This window comes from Onychomys torridus, chromosome 10, assembly GCF_903995425.1.
Source record: "Onychomys torridus chromosome 10, mOncTor1.1, whole genome shotgun sequence".
Taxonomy (NCBI): domain Eukaryota; kingdom Metazoa; phylum Chordata; class Mammalia; order Rodentia; family Cricetidae; genus Onychomys; species Onychomys torridus.
This window is the reverse complement of record NC_050452.1, coordinates 71,348,539-71,368,618: the sequence shown is the minus strand read 5'-3', so window position 1 is coordinate 71,368,618 and position 20,080 is coordinate 71,348,539. Positions and strand designations below refer to the sequence as shown.

Below are 20,080 nucleotides of genomic sequence, written 5' to 3'. Positions count from 1 at the left end.
GGCACATGTACACATAAGTACAGACACATAGATACCGGACCCCCCCCCCCCCCCCAGACACAGATATAAGTAAGGCACACCGACAGACACACACAGATACTCACAGACACACACACATGCAGACAGAGAGACAGGCGCACACAAGGACACACAGACACACACAGGCACACAGACACAGAGAGCAATGCTAGGTTTTCCTCTAGCCTCTAAGTCATCACCACTCAGCGCTCTGTCTTGAGCTTTTCCATTTTTCCTCCACTGACTTCCTCTCACACATTAAAGAAGCCCAAGCAAGGCAAAGCTAAATGAAATACTGTTATGCATTACTGTCTAAACTAGAATATGGCTCCTAATGGCTTCAATTTAGTGTATCTTATGATTATTGTTTTAAGTAACAATCCATTATCCTTAGGAATTGAATCTCAAAAGAGACTGATAGGCAGTGGTGGCGCACGCCTTTAATCCCAGCACTCGGGAGGCAGAGGTAGGCAGATCTTTGTGAGTTCGAGGCCAGCCTGGGCTACAGAGTAAGTTCCAGGAAAGGCGCAAAGCTACACAGAGAAACACTGTCTCGGGGAAAAAAAAAAAGGTATGTTTCCCAGAGGCCCACTTCAGGAACTACAGACAGGACCTGAACTCCCATCAGAAGAGCCAATCAGAGGACACAGGTTGGAACTCTGTGGTCCTGAGAAATACACAGAAGAGAAGTACTTCTGCTCCAGCTAATGAAACAGGGAATGTCTAGGAAATCCTGCCTACAGAGTCCAATCACACAAGATTTCTGTATGGTTGGGCACCAAACAGGACTGACTGAACTATAAAGCTGTCAGGGAATTAGAATCATTATTAGTGGACAGGGAGCCTAAGGGGAGAAGGAGAGGCTCCTTTTGACCAGGGTTGGTGGTTGCTCTCATTTTTCAGAAGTGGCTTCCCTACTGTGAGTCCAGATCCTTCCTATTCTGTGAGGTTCTAGAAGTTTTGTTTTGATGGGTGTTACTATGCAGCCCTGGCTGTCCTGGAACTTGCTATATAAACCAGTCTGGCCTTCAGCTCATAGACATCCACTGCCTCTGCTTCCCAAGAGGTACTATCTTCTCTACAAGCTTTTCTTTACCATTCTATCTACTATGGTCTCTCTCTGTCCGCAAAGCCTTCTTTCTTTAGATTTTATTTATTTATTTATTTATTTATTTATTTATTTATTTATTTATTTATTTGCCAGAGCTGAGGACCGAACCCAGGGCCTTGCACTTGCTAAATCCCCAACCCCATTAGATTTTTATAGTACAGTTATTTTAGTACAAACTAAGTTATCTTAACCTGATGTGATGGTCTTTTGTTGCTGAAGTTTGGTACTTGAGACAGGGTCTCATGTAGCCTAGGCTGGCCTCAAATTCACTATGGAGCCAAGTAGATAGACTTCCTATTCTTCTGCCTTCACTCTCCAAGTGCTTTTAAAATATATTTTATTTGTTATTTGAAAGAGGGGTAGGTGCATGAGCACCATGGCAGTTGTGTGAAGGTCAGAAGATAACTGTGAATTCAATTCTCCCCTCCCATCTTTCAATGGGTCCCAGAGATTGAACTCAGATTCTTTTTTTTTTTTTCAATTAATTTATTTTTATTTCATGTTTTTGCCATGAGTGTTGCCTCCAGGAACTGGAGTTACAGATGGTTGTGAGCTGCCATGTGGGTGCTGGGAATTGAACCAGGATCCTCTGGAAGAGCAGTCAGTGCTCTTGACCTTTGAGCCATCTTTCCAGTCCCTGAACTCAGTCAGATTCTTAGGCCTACATTGACAGTACTTTCCCCACTGAGTTATCCCCTTCCCCACCTAAACTCCACTTTTAAAATAGGTTCTTGGGCTGGAGCTCACAACCATCCCTAATGAGATCTGGTGCCCTCTTCTGGCCTGCAAGCAGAACACTGTATACATAATAAATAAATAAATCTTTAAAAAATAATAATAAAATAAAATAGGGTCTTACTGTACCTCAGGCTAGCTCAAATTTGAAATCATGTTGCCCCAGTATTTAGTCCTGAGATTACAGGGGTGCTACCATACCAGACTATGATTTTTTTTTTTGTTTGGGTCAATTTGGCTAGTCTACAGTTGCTGGTTATTAACGCAGTCTGGGTGTTGCTGTGAAGGTTTGTTGTAGTTGAGTGTTTCTGATTCAGTCAAATGAAGGCTTAATGGCAATTCTGCACCTTCTGAGATGGGGAAGCGCTGCCTGTGCACAGCATTTTCGGTCTACACCTGAGTTCCAGCCTGCCCTTGCTCACAGCCCACCCTATGGGTTCTGTTTGTTTACTCTGAAACAGTCTCATCCATCCCAGGCTCAGTTCAGTCTACTTAAGTAAAAGAACAGCAGTTGTAGTAATATACAAGAGAGAGACAATCCTTAGACACCTCGTTTCAAAATAAGAATGAAACACCAGGCAACTCCTTAGGCAAATATTACACAACCAAAACACTGGAGAACAAATCTAAAATGTTACACTTTAAGGCAGTGAGGGGCTGGTTCAGATTTTATTCTACATATATATTGTTAGAATTTTAATACCTGCATGAATAGTTTTTTCTTTTATTATTCTTCTTTTATTTTTTATTTTTAGAGAAAGGGTTTCTCTGTGTAATAGTCCTAGCTGTCCTGGAACTCGCTTTGTAGTCCATGATGGCCTCAAACTCACAGATATCCGCCTGCCTCTCTCTGCCTTCCAAGTCTGGGATTAAAGGTGTGTGCCACACTTGACTGGCTGCTTCTGCTTCTCCTCCTCCTCCTCCTCCTCCTCCTCCTCCTCCTCCTCCTCCTCCTCCTTCTTCTTCTTCTTCTTTTTTGACTTTCAACTTTTAAAAAATTTAAGGGGGCTGGAGAGATGGCTCAGAGGTTAAGAGCACTGACAGCTCTTCCAGAGGACCTGAGTTCAATTCCCAGAAAACACATGGTGGTGGCTCACAACCATCTGTAATGAGATCTGGCGCCCTCTTCTGTATATGTAATAAATAAATAAATCTTTAAAAAATATTTAAGATACATCTCTCAAATAACAGTTATTTGTTTTTTATTTTTGTTTTGAGGCAGGGTCTCACTCTGTATCTCAGGCTGCCCTTGAATTTGCTACACACTCTACATTGATCCTTCTAAGTGCTCCAATTACAGGCCAGCACTACTACACTGAACTTTAGATTTTTGATTTTTAGAATATAGCAAACTTTGTACTGAAAATACCTGGTCCATTTACGTTTAATGTAATCACCAACAGCAAATGTAAACATACTGCAGTTGATCCCATGGTGAGCCACACAAAGCTCCTTCTTCAGGACTTGAGCAGTTAACCAAACAGCTCCTGGAGTAGAAGGAGTAACTGCTCTGTCCTAGGACCTGCTTTCAGCTAGAGTGGGACCTCGCTCACGCCACACCTCTTTGTGAGGGTGGAACTCTATGTCCACAAACTGGCCAGTAACAGGGTTAAAGGGCTGGATGGACATTTGCAAGGTCATCCCAGCTCCAGAGTTCCATATGTGTGTGTGTGTGTGTGTGTGTGTGTGTGTGTGTGTGTGTGTGTGTACGTGCACATATACACAGGTGCATACTTTTGGAGGCCAGAAAACTACCTCAAATTTTATTCCTCAGGAGCCAAATGCAAAGTAACTACATTTTAAAAAAGCTGTAAGAAAATGATGTACTTTAGACTTAACTAGCAGATTATGCTGGAATCACATCTGTTTCTAGTTCTTACAAATTAAAGGGAAATTAGGGTAAACTGTAAGTGTGGGTATGCCTGCATATGGAGACCATCAGTGATATTAGATGTCTTCTCCTATCATTCCCTACCTTATTTGATCTCATGGATTAGCTAGACTGACTGGCCATTGAGCACCTGAGTCCTATCTCTGCCTCCCTGACTGCTGATTGCAGGCCTGCACCTCTGTGCATGGCTTTCTATGTTGGTGTTGTGGATCCAAACTCAAGAACTTTACCACTGAGCCATCTCCCAGCCTGATAACTTATTTCACTACATTTACTTATTTTCATCTCTGTTAAACTACTGGCTCTGTAAGAGCCATATACACTGTTCTTGTTGTATACACACATCGAGGCAAATGGCCTGGGTAAAGTGACATCCACTAATTACAGAACTTTTAATGACTTATAACTACTGGACTCTTAAGAATTAGTCCTCCTCCTCCTCGTCCTCCTTCTTCCTTTTCTTCTCTTCCTCTTCTTTTGAGATAGTTTCTCATCATGTATCCCAGTCTTGCACTGAACTTATGATCCTCCTGCCTCAGTGTCCATCGTGCTCAGCAGTCACAGCCATTATTATTAAAAATATAGCTGTATGATGGGGCCAGCAAGACGCCTCAGTGGATAAAAGTGCTTGGCACATAACTCTGATGATCTAAGTTCAATCCTCGAGCACATGTGAAATGCCAGATGCAGCAGCTCACACATCTGTTCCCTCAGCACTCCTCAGGTGAGCTAAGAGAACAAGGAGAACCAGCCAAAAGCTCATACAGACAGCACAGCATAGAGCATAGAGAAACAGGACACGGAGGAGGGAGAAAACCAAAGTCCTCCGCTGACATTCAAACCACATGCTTGCACACCCAGGAGCAAGCACACAAGCATGTACGTACACACACACACACACACACACACACACACACACACACACACACACGTGTGCGCTCCCCACCTCTAAAAATTTTGCAGTTTTATAAGATGGGTACAGTTTGGAGGTAAGCACCTGCTTGGATGCCTGAGGTCCTTGGTTTGAGCCAAAGTCCCATAAAAAAAGAACAAAAATCAATATATGGTTCTGAAATAAGTGTTTTGATGTCTATTGAAAGGTATTAGTAGAAAATAAGGAGTTAACTTAGTCAAAACCTCAAGTATTTAAAATATGAGTGCTCTACAACTAGTACATATTGCTATTAATCTTGAATTGATGAAAATTATTTATATAAAATATATTAAATCACTAGGGGAAAAAATAAGTGATAAATATATACCCTTTGTTCCATTTATTAAAAATATGTATTCTAAGATGGGAATAACAGCACATGCCTTTAATCCCAGCATTTAAGAGGCAGAGACATGCACATCTCTGAGTTCAAGGCCAGCCTGGTTTACAGAGTGAGTTCCAGGACAGCCAGGGCTACACAGAGAAATCTTGTCTCAAAAACAAACAAAAGTATTCTATAAAGTCAATACATAGCACACTTATACCCTAAACATTTAAAAAAATCTAATACATAATAACCCAAATTTCAAATATATTTGAAAACTAAAACAAAACCCCCTTTTCCATGGATGCTGCTTCCACACTGATACACTGACTTACCTATATATGTAGAATTCTGAGTACTAAATTTATCAAAAAGTTAGCAAGTTCAGCACAAGTGTTAGATCAAATTGCCTTTACTGTTAAAGACATTTATTAGTCAATCCTTACGTAGTAACTACAGTTGGTTACAGGAGGTTTTCCAAAAACTAAAAAATTTAAAGTACTCACTATGATCTTCTTACAGTCCTTTCCTCTGCACAGCTCTGTATAGGTTGAATACTGCACATATATGATCCAGCTTCCAACAAAAACCACCAACCAGGAAAAGAAAAGATACTTCACCCGCACGTATGAGAGACGAGCCTGCAAGTGAAGGACACGTGACAATCACTCATTCAGCAGCGAGCCAGCACCCCTGCCCTGGACAGGCACTACTCCCCTTGCTTAGAGAAGCTTAATGCACAGTCTATGCTTTCATAGCACTTCTAGAACAAAGCGCATTTTCAAGGAGCCCAAACACAGGTCTTAGAAAAGCAAGTTCCCATGTGTGGCCAAGGACAGGGGAACAAAATACCCTTGAGGATGCCTTCAAATGCCACTACCAGATCAACTTGTTCAGCACAGCATGGTGATACTGAGACCAGGAAATGAGAGCTACAGCTTCCCTTTATTAGAAAATGACCAAACACTGTTTCAGATGAGAATTTTAAAGGGCTTTATGAATAAACAGTAACAGTAAGTTATTCTATCCAGCTGCTGCTGGTGGCGCACGCCTTTGATCCCAGCACTCAGAAAGCAGAGACAGGCAGATCTCTTTGAGTTGAAGGCTACCCTGGTCTACAGAGCAAGTTCCAGGACAGCCAGGATTACACAGAGAAACTCTGTCAACAACAATGATAACAAAAGGAATGAGTTAGCCAGGTACGGTGTATGCCTGTAATTCCAGCGCTTGGGAGGTGGAAGCAGGAGAATTAGAAGTCCAAGGTCATCTTTAGTTACACTGAGTTGCCAATCTAGGCTATAAAAGATTCTGACTCAAAAGAAGAAAAAACAAACAAAAAAGGAAAATGAATAGAAAAGCATAAATTACTCCTTGCATGTCAACTAGTAAAGCCACACAAGAGGATCATCCTCTTTGCATTTTTTTGTGTCCACTGCTCTGATATCTGGCCACAGCTATTGGTGCCTTTCTACATCACCACAGACCAAGCTGCTTAATCTCCTAAAGTGGCACTTGGTCAACACAGCTTGATATTTACTTTTTAGATTGAGAGTTCCTTTGGTTTGATTTAATAAACAGTAGAACTGAGGTCTACAGAGAGAACTGAGCATAATAAATTAAAGATGCACACAGACAATGAAAAGCTAGTTTTGCTTCTACAATCCCGAGCCAGTTTCTCACACTTGGGAAACAACAGAATACTGTGAGCACTATGAGCATGAAAAAAAGAGAGAGAGATGAGAGAGCCAACATGCACCTGCAGAAGACAGTGAGTTCAAAGGAAAATACCAAGCTCTGTCACATGTCCTTGTGAGTTTTCAGACAGTGAAAATCCCTGTACCAGAAGCTTGAGCACAATAATTCAGTTAGATGGTAGGTTTTTGGGTTTTAGTACTAAATGTAAAAGAGATTTTTGTTTGTTTGTTTTTGTTTTTCAAGACAGGATTTCTCTGTGTAGTCCTGGCTGTCCTGGAACTCTATAGATCAAGCTGGCCTCAAATTCACAAAGATCCGCCTGCCTATGCCTCTCGAGTGCTGAGATTAAAGGAGTGTGCCACCACCCGGTATAAGAGAGCTTTTAATGCAAAATATTTTTATGTAGCACTAGGTGGAGTCATAAAAAAGCTAAATCACCTGCAACACAATGGAACCAAGAGGTCTGTCTAAAAAACTTTGAGATTACTTGGTCATAACAGGAAGTCTGATCATCAGCTATGAATTGGCATGTGCTATCATTAGACTCATCTAAGATTAAAGACACATGACTGCAAAACATGAGCACATTGCTGTGCACAGAGCAAATACTAAAAAACATAAGCTAAAATCTATTTCAAGTCATGGTGCAAGAGACTGACAATGTTAGGCCACTGGCTACAGCCTTCTCTCTGACCCGCCAAAAAGAAGCCAAGCTCTGGATCTGATCAAGCCTCTTGCTGCAACCAGCAGTCCACCGGAAATGGTGGAGACAGAGGTAGAACTTGAAGCAAGTGACAGTTTGAGGCAAACTTCAGGCTGTGGGGACATCGCAATACAAAGAAGTCATTTCTTCAACAAATCGCAAGGGGTAGAGCAAGAGAAGGAAAAACTTACAGACTGGAAAATCATTAAGCAAATATACAGCAAAAGATTACAACACAGGAATCTTTTTAGAGTTCTGACTCAAATAAAAAAAAAACTGCAAAAAAAAAAAACCCAAATAAACAAAACAAACAAACAAACCAATAAACCACCAAAGAGCAAAGACCTGAACAAGGAGGACACCAACAGATGTGCTAACACTGAAGGGAAAGTTCACAGGGCCACAACCTAGAGAAAGACCTACAGGCAACTAAGGAATGCTGAGTGGGATGAATTGTCTTCCCCAGGAAAAGTTACATTGATTGGTTATTCACGATACCACATGGTAAATCCTGAAATCATATTCATACACATAACATTATACAGACTGAGTAGGTTGTATATTTAGGAGTATATTACATATATGTGTACAGTTAAAAGAAAAAGAAGAGGCCATGAATTTGTGGGGAGTTGTACATGGGAAGGGTCTGAGGTAAGGGAAAAGGAAAAATGATAAAATTTTAATGTCTTTTTTTTTTTTTTTTTTTTTTTTTCCTGGAGCTGAGGACCGAACCCAGGGCCTTGTGCTTGCTAGGCAAATGCTCTACCCCTGAGCTAAATCCCCAACCCTAAAATTTTAATTTCAAAAAAAAATTAAGAGAATTAAATTTGAAGGCCAGTATTGCTAAATTAAACACAATTTAATCCCAGCCCATGGTAGGCAAAGGTAGTTCAAGGCTAGCCTAGTCTTCATAGAGAGTTCTAGACCAGCTAGGGTTACATAGTGAGACCCCGTCTCAAAACAAAACAAAATGAAACAAAGAGAAAATGGTATTTGTGAGACAAGCCAAAGCTTTTCCTTTTTCTACATTTCCCCCATTAAGAGTGTGCCATGTGTGTGTTTGAGTGCCACAGACATGGATGGTGGTCCAGGGACTGAATTCAGGTCCTCAGTTTGGCAGCAGGCACATGTACTAGGTAAGTCACTCTGCCAGCATGCTCTCCCCCTCTCCTCTCCTCCATTCTGATTTTTATGATGGGGACCAGACCCAGGGTTCTGTGTTTGCTAGACAAGCACTCCACCACCAAACTAACCTCCAAATCCACCAAAGTCCCTCTAATGCTTGTGAGACAACTGATAATCTGAAGAATGATACAATACTCAATGACGTGAAAAGAAGGTTCTGGGCAACAGTATTTTGCTCTTCTCTCTCCATGAGCTTTATTTTTCCATGTCCTCTGGCACATGCTCGAGCTGAAGAACACCCTGAGAACTGAGGTATTCCGTGAATGCTTACCACACACAGAAGGCCAAGCATGCTGTAGAGGAAGTCAAATTAACGATGCCCCCAGCGGGTGCTGAGCATCACCTGCTGTAGACATCACCAAAGAAGCAGAACACGTTTTTATGGATAAAAACATGCTCCAGAAATCACTGTGTCTCATGTATAAAAATAGTGCAATGACCTTTATGCATCCCTTAACATCTGCAGATAAGCAGCCTTACATTTTAAAATGATGACTGAATATAAAAGATATAGCTACAAATTACATCTCTACTAAACTGATCTTCCCCATGTAGCATTTGCTAAAATGTTTCTGGTGGTCACTGTTTTATAACAATTACCTAGAAAAGCTAGACTTTGATTAAGAAATACAGGCTGAAATTTTTCTTTATGCTTAACTGTTTAAAATTACGTCCTAGCGGCTGGGCGGCGGTGGTGCATACTTTTAATCCTGGCGCTTGGGAGGCAGAGCCAGGTGGATCTCTGTGAGTTCAAGGCCAGCCTGGGCTACAGAGCAAGATCTAGGACAGGTACCAAAACTACACAGAGAAACCCTGCCTCAAACCGTGCCCCACCACCAAAAAAAAAAAAAAAAAAAAAAAAAAAGTCACTGGAGATGGAAAATATGCACATAACAAACAACATTTCTCTGTCAGTCCTATACTAAACAGTGGTGTGGCTGGGCACAAAGCCCTAGAGCCATCCCCAGCACCTCTGTAATACTAGCACTGGAGAGGTAAGGTTTTAGGTAAACTCTGCTAGCTATATAGCAAGTTTGGGGCCAGCCTGGGTGACATGAGATCCTGTCTCAAAAACAAGGGCCAGGGGCTAGAGAGATAGCTCTGAGATTAAGACAACTGGCTGTTCTCCAGATGACCCAGGTTCAAGTCCCAGCTCCCACATGGTGGGTAACAACCATCTGTGACTCCAGTTGTCTGAGGAGCCAACACCGTTTTCTGACCTTCACAGGTACTGTGTGCAAGTGGTGTACAGATGTGTGTGGGTAAAATACTCATCCAATAAAAGAAAAATGAAGGGAAGGGGGGCAAGGCTGGTGACATGGTTCAGTGGGAAAAGGAGGCTTGCTACCAAGCCTGCCACTGACCTGAGGTTCAAGCCCTAGAACCTACATGACAGAAAGAGAAAATGTACTCCCTCCTACAAGTCATTTTATGACCTTCACACAAAAGGCATGCATGGTGGGGCATGCATATACATATGTACACATACCCCAAAAAAGGCCAAACAGAAAATCCCACAAGCCCCAGAGTGATTACAAAAATAGCAATTTGCTTCTTTTTTAAACTATTGCTGACACTACTGTGATTTGTTTTTAAGACAGGGTCTACATTGCTACCTGTCCTAGAACTGACTATATAGACCTAGCTGGCCTCAAACTCAAGAGATCTGCCTGCCTTTGCCTCCAGAGTACTGGGATTAAAGAAATTCATACATGAGAGCTGATTTTCCTGAACAAGTGTTCTAAAATGTCCAAGTGGAAGCTAGACCATGTGTGCAGCATTCTTTTGGTTAAACAAGACCAGCTGAGAAAAAAAATGAAGGACAGAATCACATATGGGCACGATGCCAGAAGGGGCAGCACACTGAGGGTCATCTGTATAAGTGTATGCCACCTATGTCTGTGTTGGGGACGCAGAGGTCCTCTCACTTACAGACAAGCACTAAGATAACCAGGAATGGTAACTATGCAGGGGTGTCTCCTCAATGTAGGAGATACAAATCAAAAACCTGCATTCGGTCCAGAGGGGTGAGAGTAGAGGTTGTTAATGTGCTGGTGACCTTTTTGCTATCCAGAGGGACAGACCTCACCCTAATTCCCCAGAATGACTATGTCAGATTCTTCCCTCCCTACAGCATTAGGGTAGGGAGGGTAGATGTCACAAGTACTTTATGGCCTGCTGACCTCCATGTTTTCGGTCAGAGACCCCACTAGATTCTAAGCATGTACTGTGTGGAAGAGTCTCTGTGTAGTAACACCTTAAGCTTTTTTGTGCACCTGGAACTGGACTGATTGGACTGATTGTTGCTTGGAAACCTTCCCCCAAATTGTGCTGTGTTTACATATGCTGACACTGAACTGCCTGGCATTGGACTTCCTGAAGTCTGACCCAGGCTTAGGAAGTCATTCTACACCGGGTTTTCACTCTTAACTCTTCACCTGGTTTGCTTCCCCCATGACTCCTGCAAGGACCCCCCACAAGTCTGGATGCAGAAGAGGGTGTTGGATCCCCTGGAGCTGGAGTGTGATTGTAAGCCTTCTGATGATGTGAGCAGTGTGAAACTGGAGTCCTCTGGAAGACCAAGAGACATTCTTAGCCACTGAATAACTTTCCAGCCTTCCTCTTGGATTAAAAAAATGATTTTTTTTTTAGTGTGTGTGTCTGTGTGTGTAGTGTATACATGCTGTGAATGTGCGTGCACATGAATTCGTGTGTGTGTGTGTGTGTGTGTGTGTGTGTGTGTGTGTGTGCCTGCCTACGCAGAGGCCAGAGGAAGACCCTGAGTATCTTGCTCAGTCAAGCTGTTTGTTTTATTCCCTTGAGACAGGGTCTCTCACTGAACTTGGGGCTCGGCAGAGCCAGCAACCCCTAACAACCCTCTTTCTCTGTTCTCCTATCCTAGTACTGGGGTTCCAGGATAAGTGCAACCATGCCAGGTTTTCACTTAAGTTCTAGGAATCAGGCCCTCATGGTTGCACAGCAAATACTCTTCACCACAGAGCCAGCCCCTCCCCTTAGATATTTTTAAATGGTATTTAAATCTAAATGAATGCATAACCATTTAAAGTATGGGTGTGACATAATGTATTTGACCCTATCTGTACGTTGGACATTTATTTTTTCCAATATCTGCTGTAGTAACAAAAACAATACTATTAATTGTTGGAATTTCTGGCCACTCCACCAGCTATATGCCTGCACATGCGCTGTTCAGATAATTAGTCATTCCAGGGCTCTACATCCTACGCAATCCATTCGCATGCATGGTGTAGCTCTGTAAGCCCATATGCACGTGCACAGGGGAATCCATAAAAAGCGGGTCACAGACTCCTCCCTCTTCTTCTCCCCTGCCTCTCTCCCTGCACATGTCTTCCACAGGCCTGATCACATTCTGTCCTGTGCCTCCCTCCCTCCTAATACAGTCTGATAGTGGGTTCGTGGTGCCTCATGGCTTTTCTCCAAAGGTAACAGCACCGCTTAATGCCTAACATTGCACCACCGCATAAAACCAACATTAACGATGATCAATATTTCCTAGTGTTGTCCCACATCTGGAACCCATAAACACTTTAGATATGTTAATCTATTTAATCCTCTTAAAATTTCTGAGCCATTAGAATAAGTCAGTCAAGGATTAGGAAACTCTGGCCCACTTGCCAAGGTGCCACCTGCTTTTATCTTTTTTTCTTTTTTCTTTTCTCCAGAGCTGAGGACTGAACCCAGGGCCTTGCGCTTGCTAGGCAAGCACTCTACCACTGAGCTAAATCCCCAACCCGCCACCTGCTTTTATTTATTGATTGATTGATATAAGATCTTTATTGACAGATAATTCACATAATATACAATTTTCTTGTTTTCACAATTTGATAGACTTTAGTCCAGCATCCTCATATGCCCACGACACCATCACCACTTCCTTTTTTAGAATATTGCTGTCTTCAATTTCTTTCTTGCCCTTTTTTTTGAATGCCGAATGCTGTTTATGGCAACAGTTACCCAAAAACGGGGGCCAGGGCCCTACAGGTCCCCCCCTTTTACTAAAAAATGACCTTCTGACTTAGGTTGCATGGGACATCAGCAGGTCACCTTACCAGTCATGGAGACACCTGTCCAGGCCACACAGGTGTTCTGTCTTAGCCACTTGTTTTTATAAACTTGATTTTATTAAATTACAGTCATTACTCCATTCACTGACATGTTAACTAAGGCAGCTTCTATTCTGTAACAGTGGAGTCCAGTGGTTACAGAGACCATATGGCAGCAAAGCAAATGTTTACAAATCATTTGGATCATTACAGAGAGAAAGTGCTAACCACATACTGTCTGGAAGATTCATTCTCTCCTCTTTCTCATGGTTGTTGGTTCAGCATGTGATGTGCTTTGACTAGTGTTTGTTAGTTAATGCAGTGCAAAGACAGTGTACAGCAGGATTTGCCAAGAGAAAAACACATCCCTGGTAGTTTACTGACCTCTAAAGAGTAACAACATGGGCTGGAGAGATAGCTCAGAGGTTAAGAGCACTGGCTGTTCATCCACAGGTCCTGAGTTCAATTCCCAGCAACCACATGGTGGCTCACAACCATCTGTAATGAGATCTGGTGCCCTCTTCTGGAGTGCACGCAGGCAGAACACTGTATACATAATAAATAAATAAATCTTTTTAAAAAAAAAAAAAAAGAGTAACAACATAGTCTACATGACACCATACCCATGTCCTAGAGGCAAGCTCAGTGGAGAATATCTGCTGTATGTCCTCCATGTGTGAGGGAGAAGAAGTGTTTATTGTACGCCACAGAGTTTGGGGGATGGTGTTACACACAATTGCTGTGGTAACTGACTGACACTGAGGGACCACCATTATTCTCTTACAAGAACTCTACAAGGTTGGAACTATTACTTGTTTCACAGATAGAGACACCAAGAAACACCAAAATGTTAAGGGTTAAGCAAACCAAAATGTCTCCAAGTAAGAGGCCTTGAATGTGACTCGCGGCAACCTAGCTTCCGGACCCGTAATTGCTCTCCTCTACAGTCTATTCAACACATACATCTTTGTCTGAGTATTTGATGATTTCTTCAGAGAAGAGTTCAGTAAGTAACAGTTCTAGGTCAAAAGATTTGCAGTTTTAAGAGGTTTAAGATAACATAATGCTACTATGTTTTCCCAAAAGCTTGTAAAAATTAACACTCACTCTTTTTTCAAATGTACTTATTTCACTTTTACCAGAACCCAGGTCTACAAGCAGCTACAGTTTCATTTCTTGACAATGGCATATTTTAAAATACGCTCTCTGAATTGTTAGCATGAAGCCTGACAAAAGTCCAGGGACACTGAGGCTAGGTGGACACTAAACAGACCTCCCAAGTGACCTCCTCAGGACTTCTAAAATGTAGACCATGCCAGGGCTATATCTAGAAAACTATTGCAAAGAAGGCAAGAGACAGAGCTCACTTTTAAAGTACCCTCAAAGGAAGGCTGACCCAGATCAACAATGCATATCTTCAGAGATACCAAGGCTGAATTCTTTGTGCTTGACTAGAATAATGAAAATACAGAGCAATTTAAGCTGGATCTTATTTAAGTTATAGGGATCCATAGAATAAAAACACAACCTTGCCCATATACAGTCTCTTCAAAGTTCTTTGAGTGATTATCACTCACATCTATCTATTTTGACATTTGTAAAAAAAAAAAAAAAATGTTCGCTGGTTCTGGTGGCGCAGGCCAGTAGGATTTGCTGAAGGAGGCAGAGGCAGGTGGATCTGGAGTTCGAGGACAGCTTGGGCTACACACTTAAAAAAAAAAAAAAAGTTCATAGTGGCAGTAATTTTTAGAATAGGCTCAAAAAATCAGTCTGTAGGGCTAAAAGAGCATATACTACTTTTGCAGAGGACCTGAGTTTGGTTCCCAGTAACGATGTCAGGCAGTTCACAAATGCCTACAACTCCAGCTCCATGGGACCAGACACTTCTGGCCTCAGTGGGCAACTATACACAGGCACATACACACAATTAAAAACTAAAAATGAATCTTTAGAAGACAGTTTGTAAGCTGGGCATGGTAGCACATGCCTTTAATCCTAGCACTCAAGAGGCAGAGGCAGGTGGATCTCTCAGTTCAAGGCCAGCCTGGTCTATAGAGCCTTTCCAGAACAGCCAGAGCTACACAGAGAAAACAAGAAGAAAATCAGCTTGTAATGATAAAATATTTTTAGTAAGGGATAGGAGCACACACCTTTAATCACACCACTTGAGAAGGAGGGGGATCTCTGTGAGTTGGACACCAGCCTAGTCTACATGTAGAGTTCTAGGGCAGCCAGAGCTATACAGTAAGACTCTAACAAAACAAACAAACAAAATCCTATTTTTGAAATATTTCAAACCATGCAAACAGATGGCCCTCTCTAATTTTGGAACTTTTAAGACAGGTGTTAATCCAAAATTGCCTTCTCAATTCTCAAATTCTAAAGATAGCCAAAACCAAAATAAAACCTAGAGAAAGTTCTTTTTTTAAAAAAGACAGCTGTTTTGTTCACTCATGGAAATACACTGACAGAATGTCCATAATGCTTAATTAAGGTAATAGATAGATATAAATTAAATCTGAATTGCTACAAATTTCTTAAATATGCAGCATGTGTCTAATAGGCAAAAGATTTTTAAATGAATCAAGGGGCTAGGAGTATGGTACACCTGCTGAACAAGTTTGAGGGCCTGTGTTCGAACTGCCAATATCCACATAAAAGCTGGACATGGCTATGTACATGTAACCCAGTGCCGAGGGGTTGAGAAAGAGATCCCAGGAGTTTGTTCTCCATCTAGCCTTGCCAAATCTGTGAGTTTCACATTTAGTGTGAGACTTTTTGTCTCAAATGATAGAATGTGACAGAGCAAGAGATGAAGTATCCTCTGTTGGCCTTCAAGGATGACCTTAAACTTCTAATCTTCCTAATTCTGCTTCCCAGATGCTGAGATTACAGGTGAGCACTACCAAGTCTAGTTTGTGGAATGCTGGGGATTGAATTTAGGGCCTCATGCTTGTTAGGCAAGTATTCTACCAACAGCTACATCCCCAGCCCGTACTTTATCTATTTATCTATTGTGGTGTGATGGCCCACAAAGACAATGGCACACAAAGGAGGTGTGGCCTTGTTGCAGTAGGTGTGGTCTTACTGGAGCAAGTGTGTCACTGTGGAGGCGGGCTTTGAGGTCTCATATAGGCTCAAGCCACACACAGTGAGACAGACCACTTCCTACTGCCTGCAAGTCAAGATGTAGGACTCTCAGCTCCTTCTCCAGCACCATGTTTGCCTGCGTGCTGCCACAATTCCCATGATGATAATGGACTAAACCTCTGAAACTGTAAGCCACCCAATTAGATGTTTTCCTAAGAGTTGCTGCGGTCATGGTGTCTCTTCACAGTAATAGAAACCCTAAGATATGTGGGTTCTGGATATCTCTTGATATTACTGAATGAGGCATCTCCCAGTAGCCTCTCCCTATTTTTAAGCTTTAAAATACTACTTTGTGTTTTATTCTAGGGTGTTATTAATTTGAATATGATACTAAACATTTTTTTTTTCCAATTGGTTTTTCAAGACAGGATTTCTCTGTGTAGTTTTGGTGCCTGTCCTGGATCTCCCTCTGTAGACCAGGCTGGCCTTGAACTCACAGAGATCCACCTGATTCTGCCTCCCGAGTGCTGGGACTAAAGGCGTGTGCCACCACTGCCTGGCCTACTAAACATTTCTTAACATCAGATGAGTGGTTGCTTTGCAGGGGTAACTGACAGGGTCATATGGGAATTTTTTTTTTAAGCTGAGGATTGAACCCAGGGCCTTATGCTTGCTAGGCAAGTGCTCTACCATTGAGCTAACTCCCCAATCCTTGGAAAATTTTTAAGAAGATGGAAATATCAACATAATCTGGGTGTGGGTTATACTATGAATGCATTTGTCTAAATTGGTCAGACTATAATAGTTCATTGTACATTAATTGTAACTTGGTAAGAATGGCGAGGGAGCTGACCCTCCCCTTTACCAGCTGCAACACTCAAGAAAGAAGGCCCCGCACCTCATCTGAGCAGCACAATGAAGCTGATCCTGTTTATGGGGGTGCAGGTGAGCTGGCCTGAGAATGTTAGCATGAGAGATCTGGTCCTGCCCCTCATCTACCATATGGCAACATGGGCAGGGAAGAAATGCCTTCCACCCACCATGCCTGAGGCGGGTAGAGAGCTGGCCCCAGGTCATAAGAGCTGGAGAGCTGTTCTTGTTTCTCACCAGCTGCAGCACTCAGGAGAGTGACCCCTGCACCTTGCCTGAGCAACACAGTAGAGCTGGTCCTAATGGTTCAGGTATGGGAGAGCAGACTCCGAGGGCCTGAAAGCAGGAGAACTGAACCACCCCTTGCTCATCTCTGCAAGAGGTGAACTAGCCAGGGCAATGCTGGAGGGGTATCCCTGGTGGTGAGGACAAGAAAGCTGTTGGGCTGACCCACCTTGTAACTACCCAGGCCCAGAACCAGGGTTATGAGTTAGCCCACCCCAACATCTACCCCATCTGTGATCTGCAGAAGCACGTGAAGGGGTTGGTCCTGCAGACCCAAAACTACAGAATTTCCGCAACACAGGGCAACAGCAGGATAACCAAGGAGTTCCAGTGAGGGACAAGCATCAATAGTGTAGTAGAAACCAGAGGCCTCACTTAAACCAGACCAATGACTCTTTGCAATAAACACTTGCAAGTAAAGATATATGGACAAAAGGGTTTACTGTGTGACACACAGCTTCCATGACAAGATTTTTCCTCTCTCTTTTTTTTCCTCTTGAATTTTATTCTATTTTGGGAAGGGGTGTTGCAAGGGCAGAGGTTGAATATGAAGGTATGGGGAAATGGATGGGATCAAGATGCATGAGTGAAAGACACAAAGAATAAATAAAAAGAAAGTTAAAAAAAATCAAAGAATAACTCAGTAAGAAATAGTAAAAATATACTAAGTATTGAAATATTATTAGATTTGGGCTGGAGAGATGGCTCAGAGGTTAAGAGCACTGGCTGCTCTTTTGGAGGTCCTGAGTTCAATTCCCAGCAACCACATGGTGGCTCTTAATCACCTATAATGAGATCTAGTGCCCTCTTCTGGTATGGAGGCATGCATGCCAGAACATTGTATACATTAATAAATAAATAAAACTTAAAAAAAAGAAATACTGGGTTAGAGAGGTGGCTCAGAGGTTAAGAGCACCAACTGTTCTTCCAGAGGTCCTGAGTTCAATTCCCAGCACCCACATGGTGGCTCACAACCATTTGTAATGAGATCTGGCACCCGCTTCTGTATACATAATAAATAAATAAATCTTTTTTAAAAAAAGAAATACTATTAGATTTAAATACATCTAAATTTCAAATACTGAAAAATGTCTATCTCTTAGAGCTAAGAAAGAAGGACCAGTTAGGAAGTTGTTACACCAGTTTTTCAGTAAGAAAGGGAAGAAAAGGGAAAGGTTGAAAGATAGGAAACAGAGTGATCAGGAGTTCATAGTTACGTGGGTATGAGCCAGATTGGACAACAGAGAGACCTTGTCTTAAAAAACAGAGAAAAACAAACAAACAAAACCCCCTCGAATAAAAACCCAGAAGAAAATACCTTTAGGCTTTAGGAGAAAAAGGAAAAATAAGGAGCATAAAGTGGAGGAGGAGGTGGGAGTGATGGAGGTGATGGAGGTGATGGAGGTGGGAGTGATGGAGGTGATGGAGGTGGGGGTGATGGAGGTGATGGAGGTGATGGAGGTGGGAGTGATGGAGGAGGGAGTAATGGAGGTGATGGAGGAGGGAGTGATGGAGGTGATGGAGGAGGAGGTGATGGAGGTGGGAGGTGATGGAGGTGATGGAGGAGGAGGTGATGGAGGTGGGAGTGATGGAGGTGATGGAGGGAGGAGGTGATGGAGGAGGGAGTGATGGAGGTGATGGAGGAGGGGGTGATGGAGGTGATGGAGGAGGAGGTGATGGAGGTGGGAGTGATGGAGGTGATGGAGGAGGAGGTGATGGAGGTGATGGAGGAGGAGGTGATGGAGGTGATGGAGGTGATGGAGGAGGGAGTGATGGAGGTGATGGAGGTGATGGAGGTGGGAGTGATGGAGGAGGGAGTGATGGAGGTGATGGAGGAGGGGGTGATGGAGGTGGGAGTGATGGAGGTGATGGAGGAGGGAGTGATGGAGGTGATGGAGGTGGGAGTGATGGAGGTGATGGAGGTGATTGATGGAGGAGCTGGCAGTGATGGAGGTGATGGAGGTGATTGATGGAGGAGCTGGCAGTGATGGAGGTGATGGTGGTAGTGATGGAGAATTATTAACAAGAACAAGAATCAACTGCTTTAATCTATTAAACTCCATTTCCCAAAACTATGGAATTAACAGAGTATGTTCTTTTCAGAGCTTATAAAAGAGCCTCTGCGTTTGAACCCTAGCAAAGCCTTCCTTTACACAGTATAGGAGATTAAGCTGGAGTTTGTTTTGCTCATGACAAAGAAATGATTAAGGGGTCATTTGGGCTGAATAGTTAAGAAGTGGGGCAGAGCCTCTCCAACAGGACTAAGAACCAAAGCCAAGCCCTCTTCTGTACTAAGTCCTCAGACTAAGTGCACAGTGAGTTTGGTCAAGCATTCCTTTCAACATGTTGGTGTTTGGAAAGTTTTATCAGTTAGTTGATTTTCAAATTCTCACCTAACGTAGTTCCTCCATGCCACAAAAGGACTTAGGAGTTCTTATCTGCTCATCATAAACTCATAGCCTATTATTCATGACTGTTGATGTACTTAATGAGAACTTGACTGATCTGTTAAATCAGAATCAGCTGATAAAATTTTCTAAATAAAAGTCTCAAGGGTTCACCCTAAAACCTGAATCTTTGGAATGAGGCCAAGGAATCATAATTTATTTTGTTTATTTGCCTCTCTCTCTCTCTCTCTGTGTGTGTGGGTGTGTGTGAGTGTGTGTGGGTGTGGTGGGTGTGTGTGTGTGTGTGGGTGTGGGTGGGTGTGCATGCATGCATGCATGATATGTGCATGTGCTACTGTACGTGTGGGGAATTCAGAGGACAACTGTGGAGGTCAAGGTGCCAGAGCTCAAACTCAGGTCATTAGAATTGTGTGGCAAGAGCCTTTGTCTGCTGAGCCATCCTAGCCAGGAATATTCACCTTAAAAGTCCCCACACTTAGCTGGGCTTGGTGGTGCAAGCCTTTAATCCCAGCACTCAGGAGGCAGAGACAGATGGATCTCTGTGAGTTTGAAGCCAACCTGGTCTACAAAGTGAGTTTCATGACAGTCAGAGATGTTACACAGAGAAACCATGTCTCAAACAAACAAACAAAACCAAACCCCAAAAACACTTAGGAGATAGTGACTATAAACAAAAGGCAACTAAATGGTGAAAACCTGTGAGAGCACACCCATCTAGTCAACTACAGTAGGTTATACCAACCTT

General features: G+C 42.6%; 1 protein-coding gene across 1 annotated transcript in view; it reads right to left on the bottom strand.

The window, feature by feature from the left end:
- The window catches only part of Dipk1a (divergent protein kinase domain 1A), a 77,957-nt gene that overhangs the window by 11,706 nt on the left and 46,171 nt on the right, over positions 1-20,080 (bottom strand). The window contains exon 2 of the mRNA XM_036200788.1: positions 5,521-5,655. Within this exon, the coding sequence (XP_036056681.1) occupies positions 5,521-5,655 (135 nt within the window). The remainder of the gene's footprint in view (positions 1-5,520; positions 5,656-20,080) is intronic.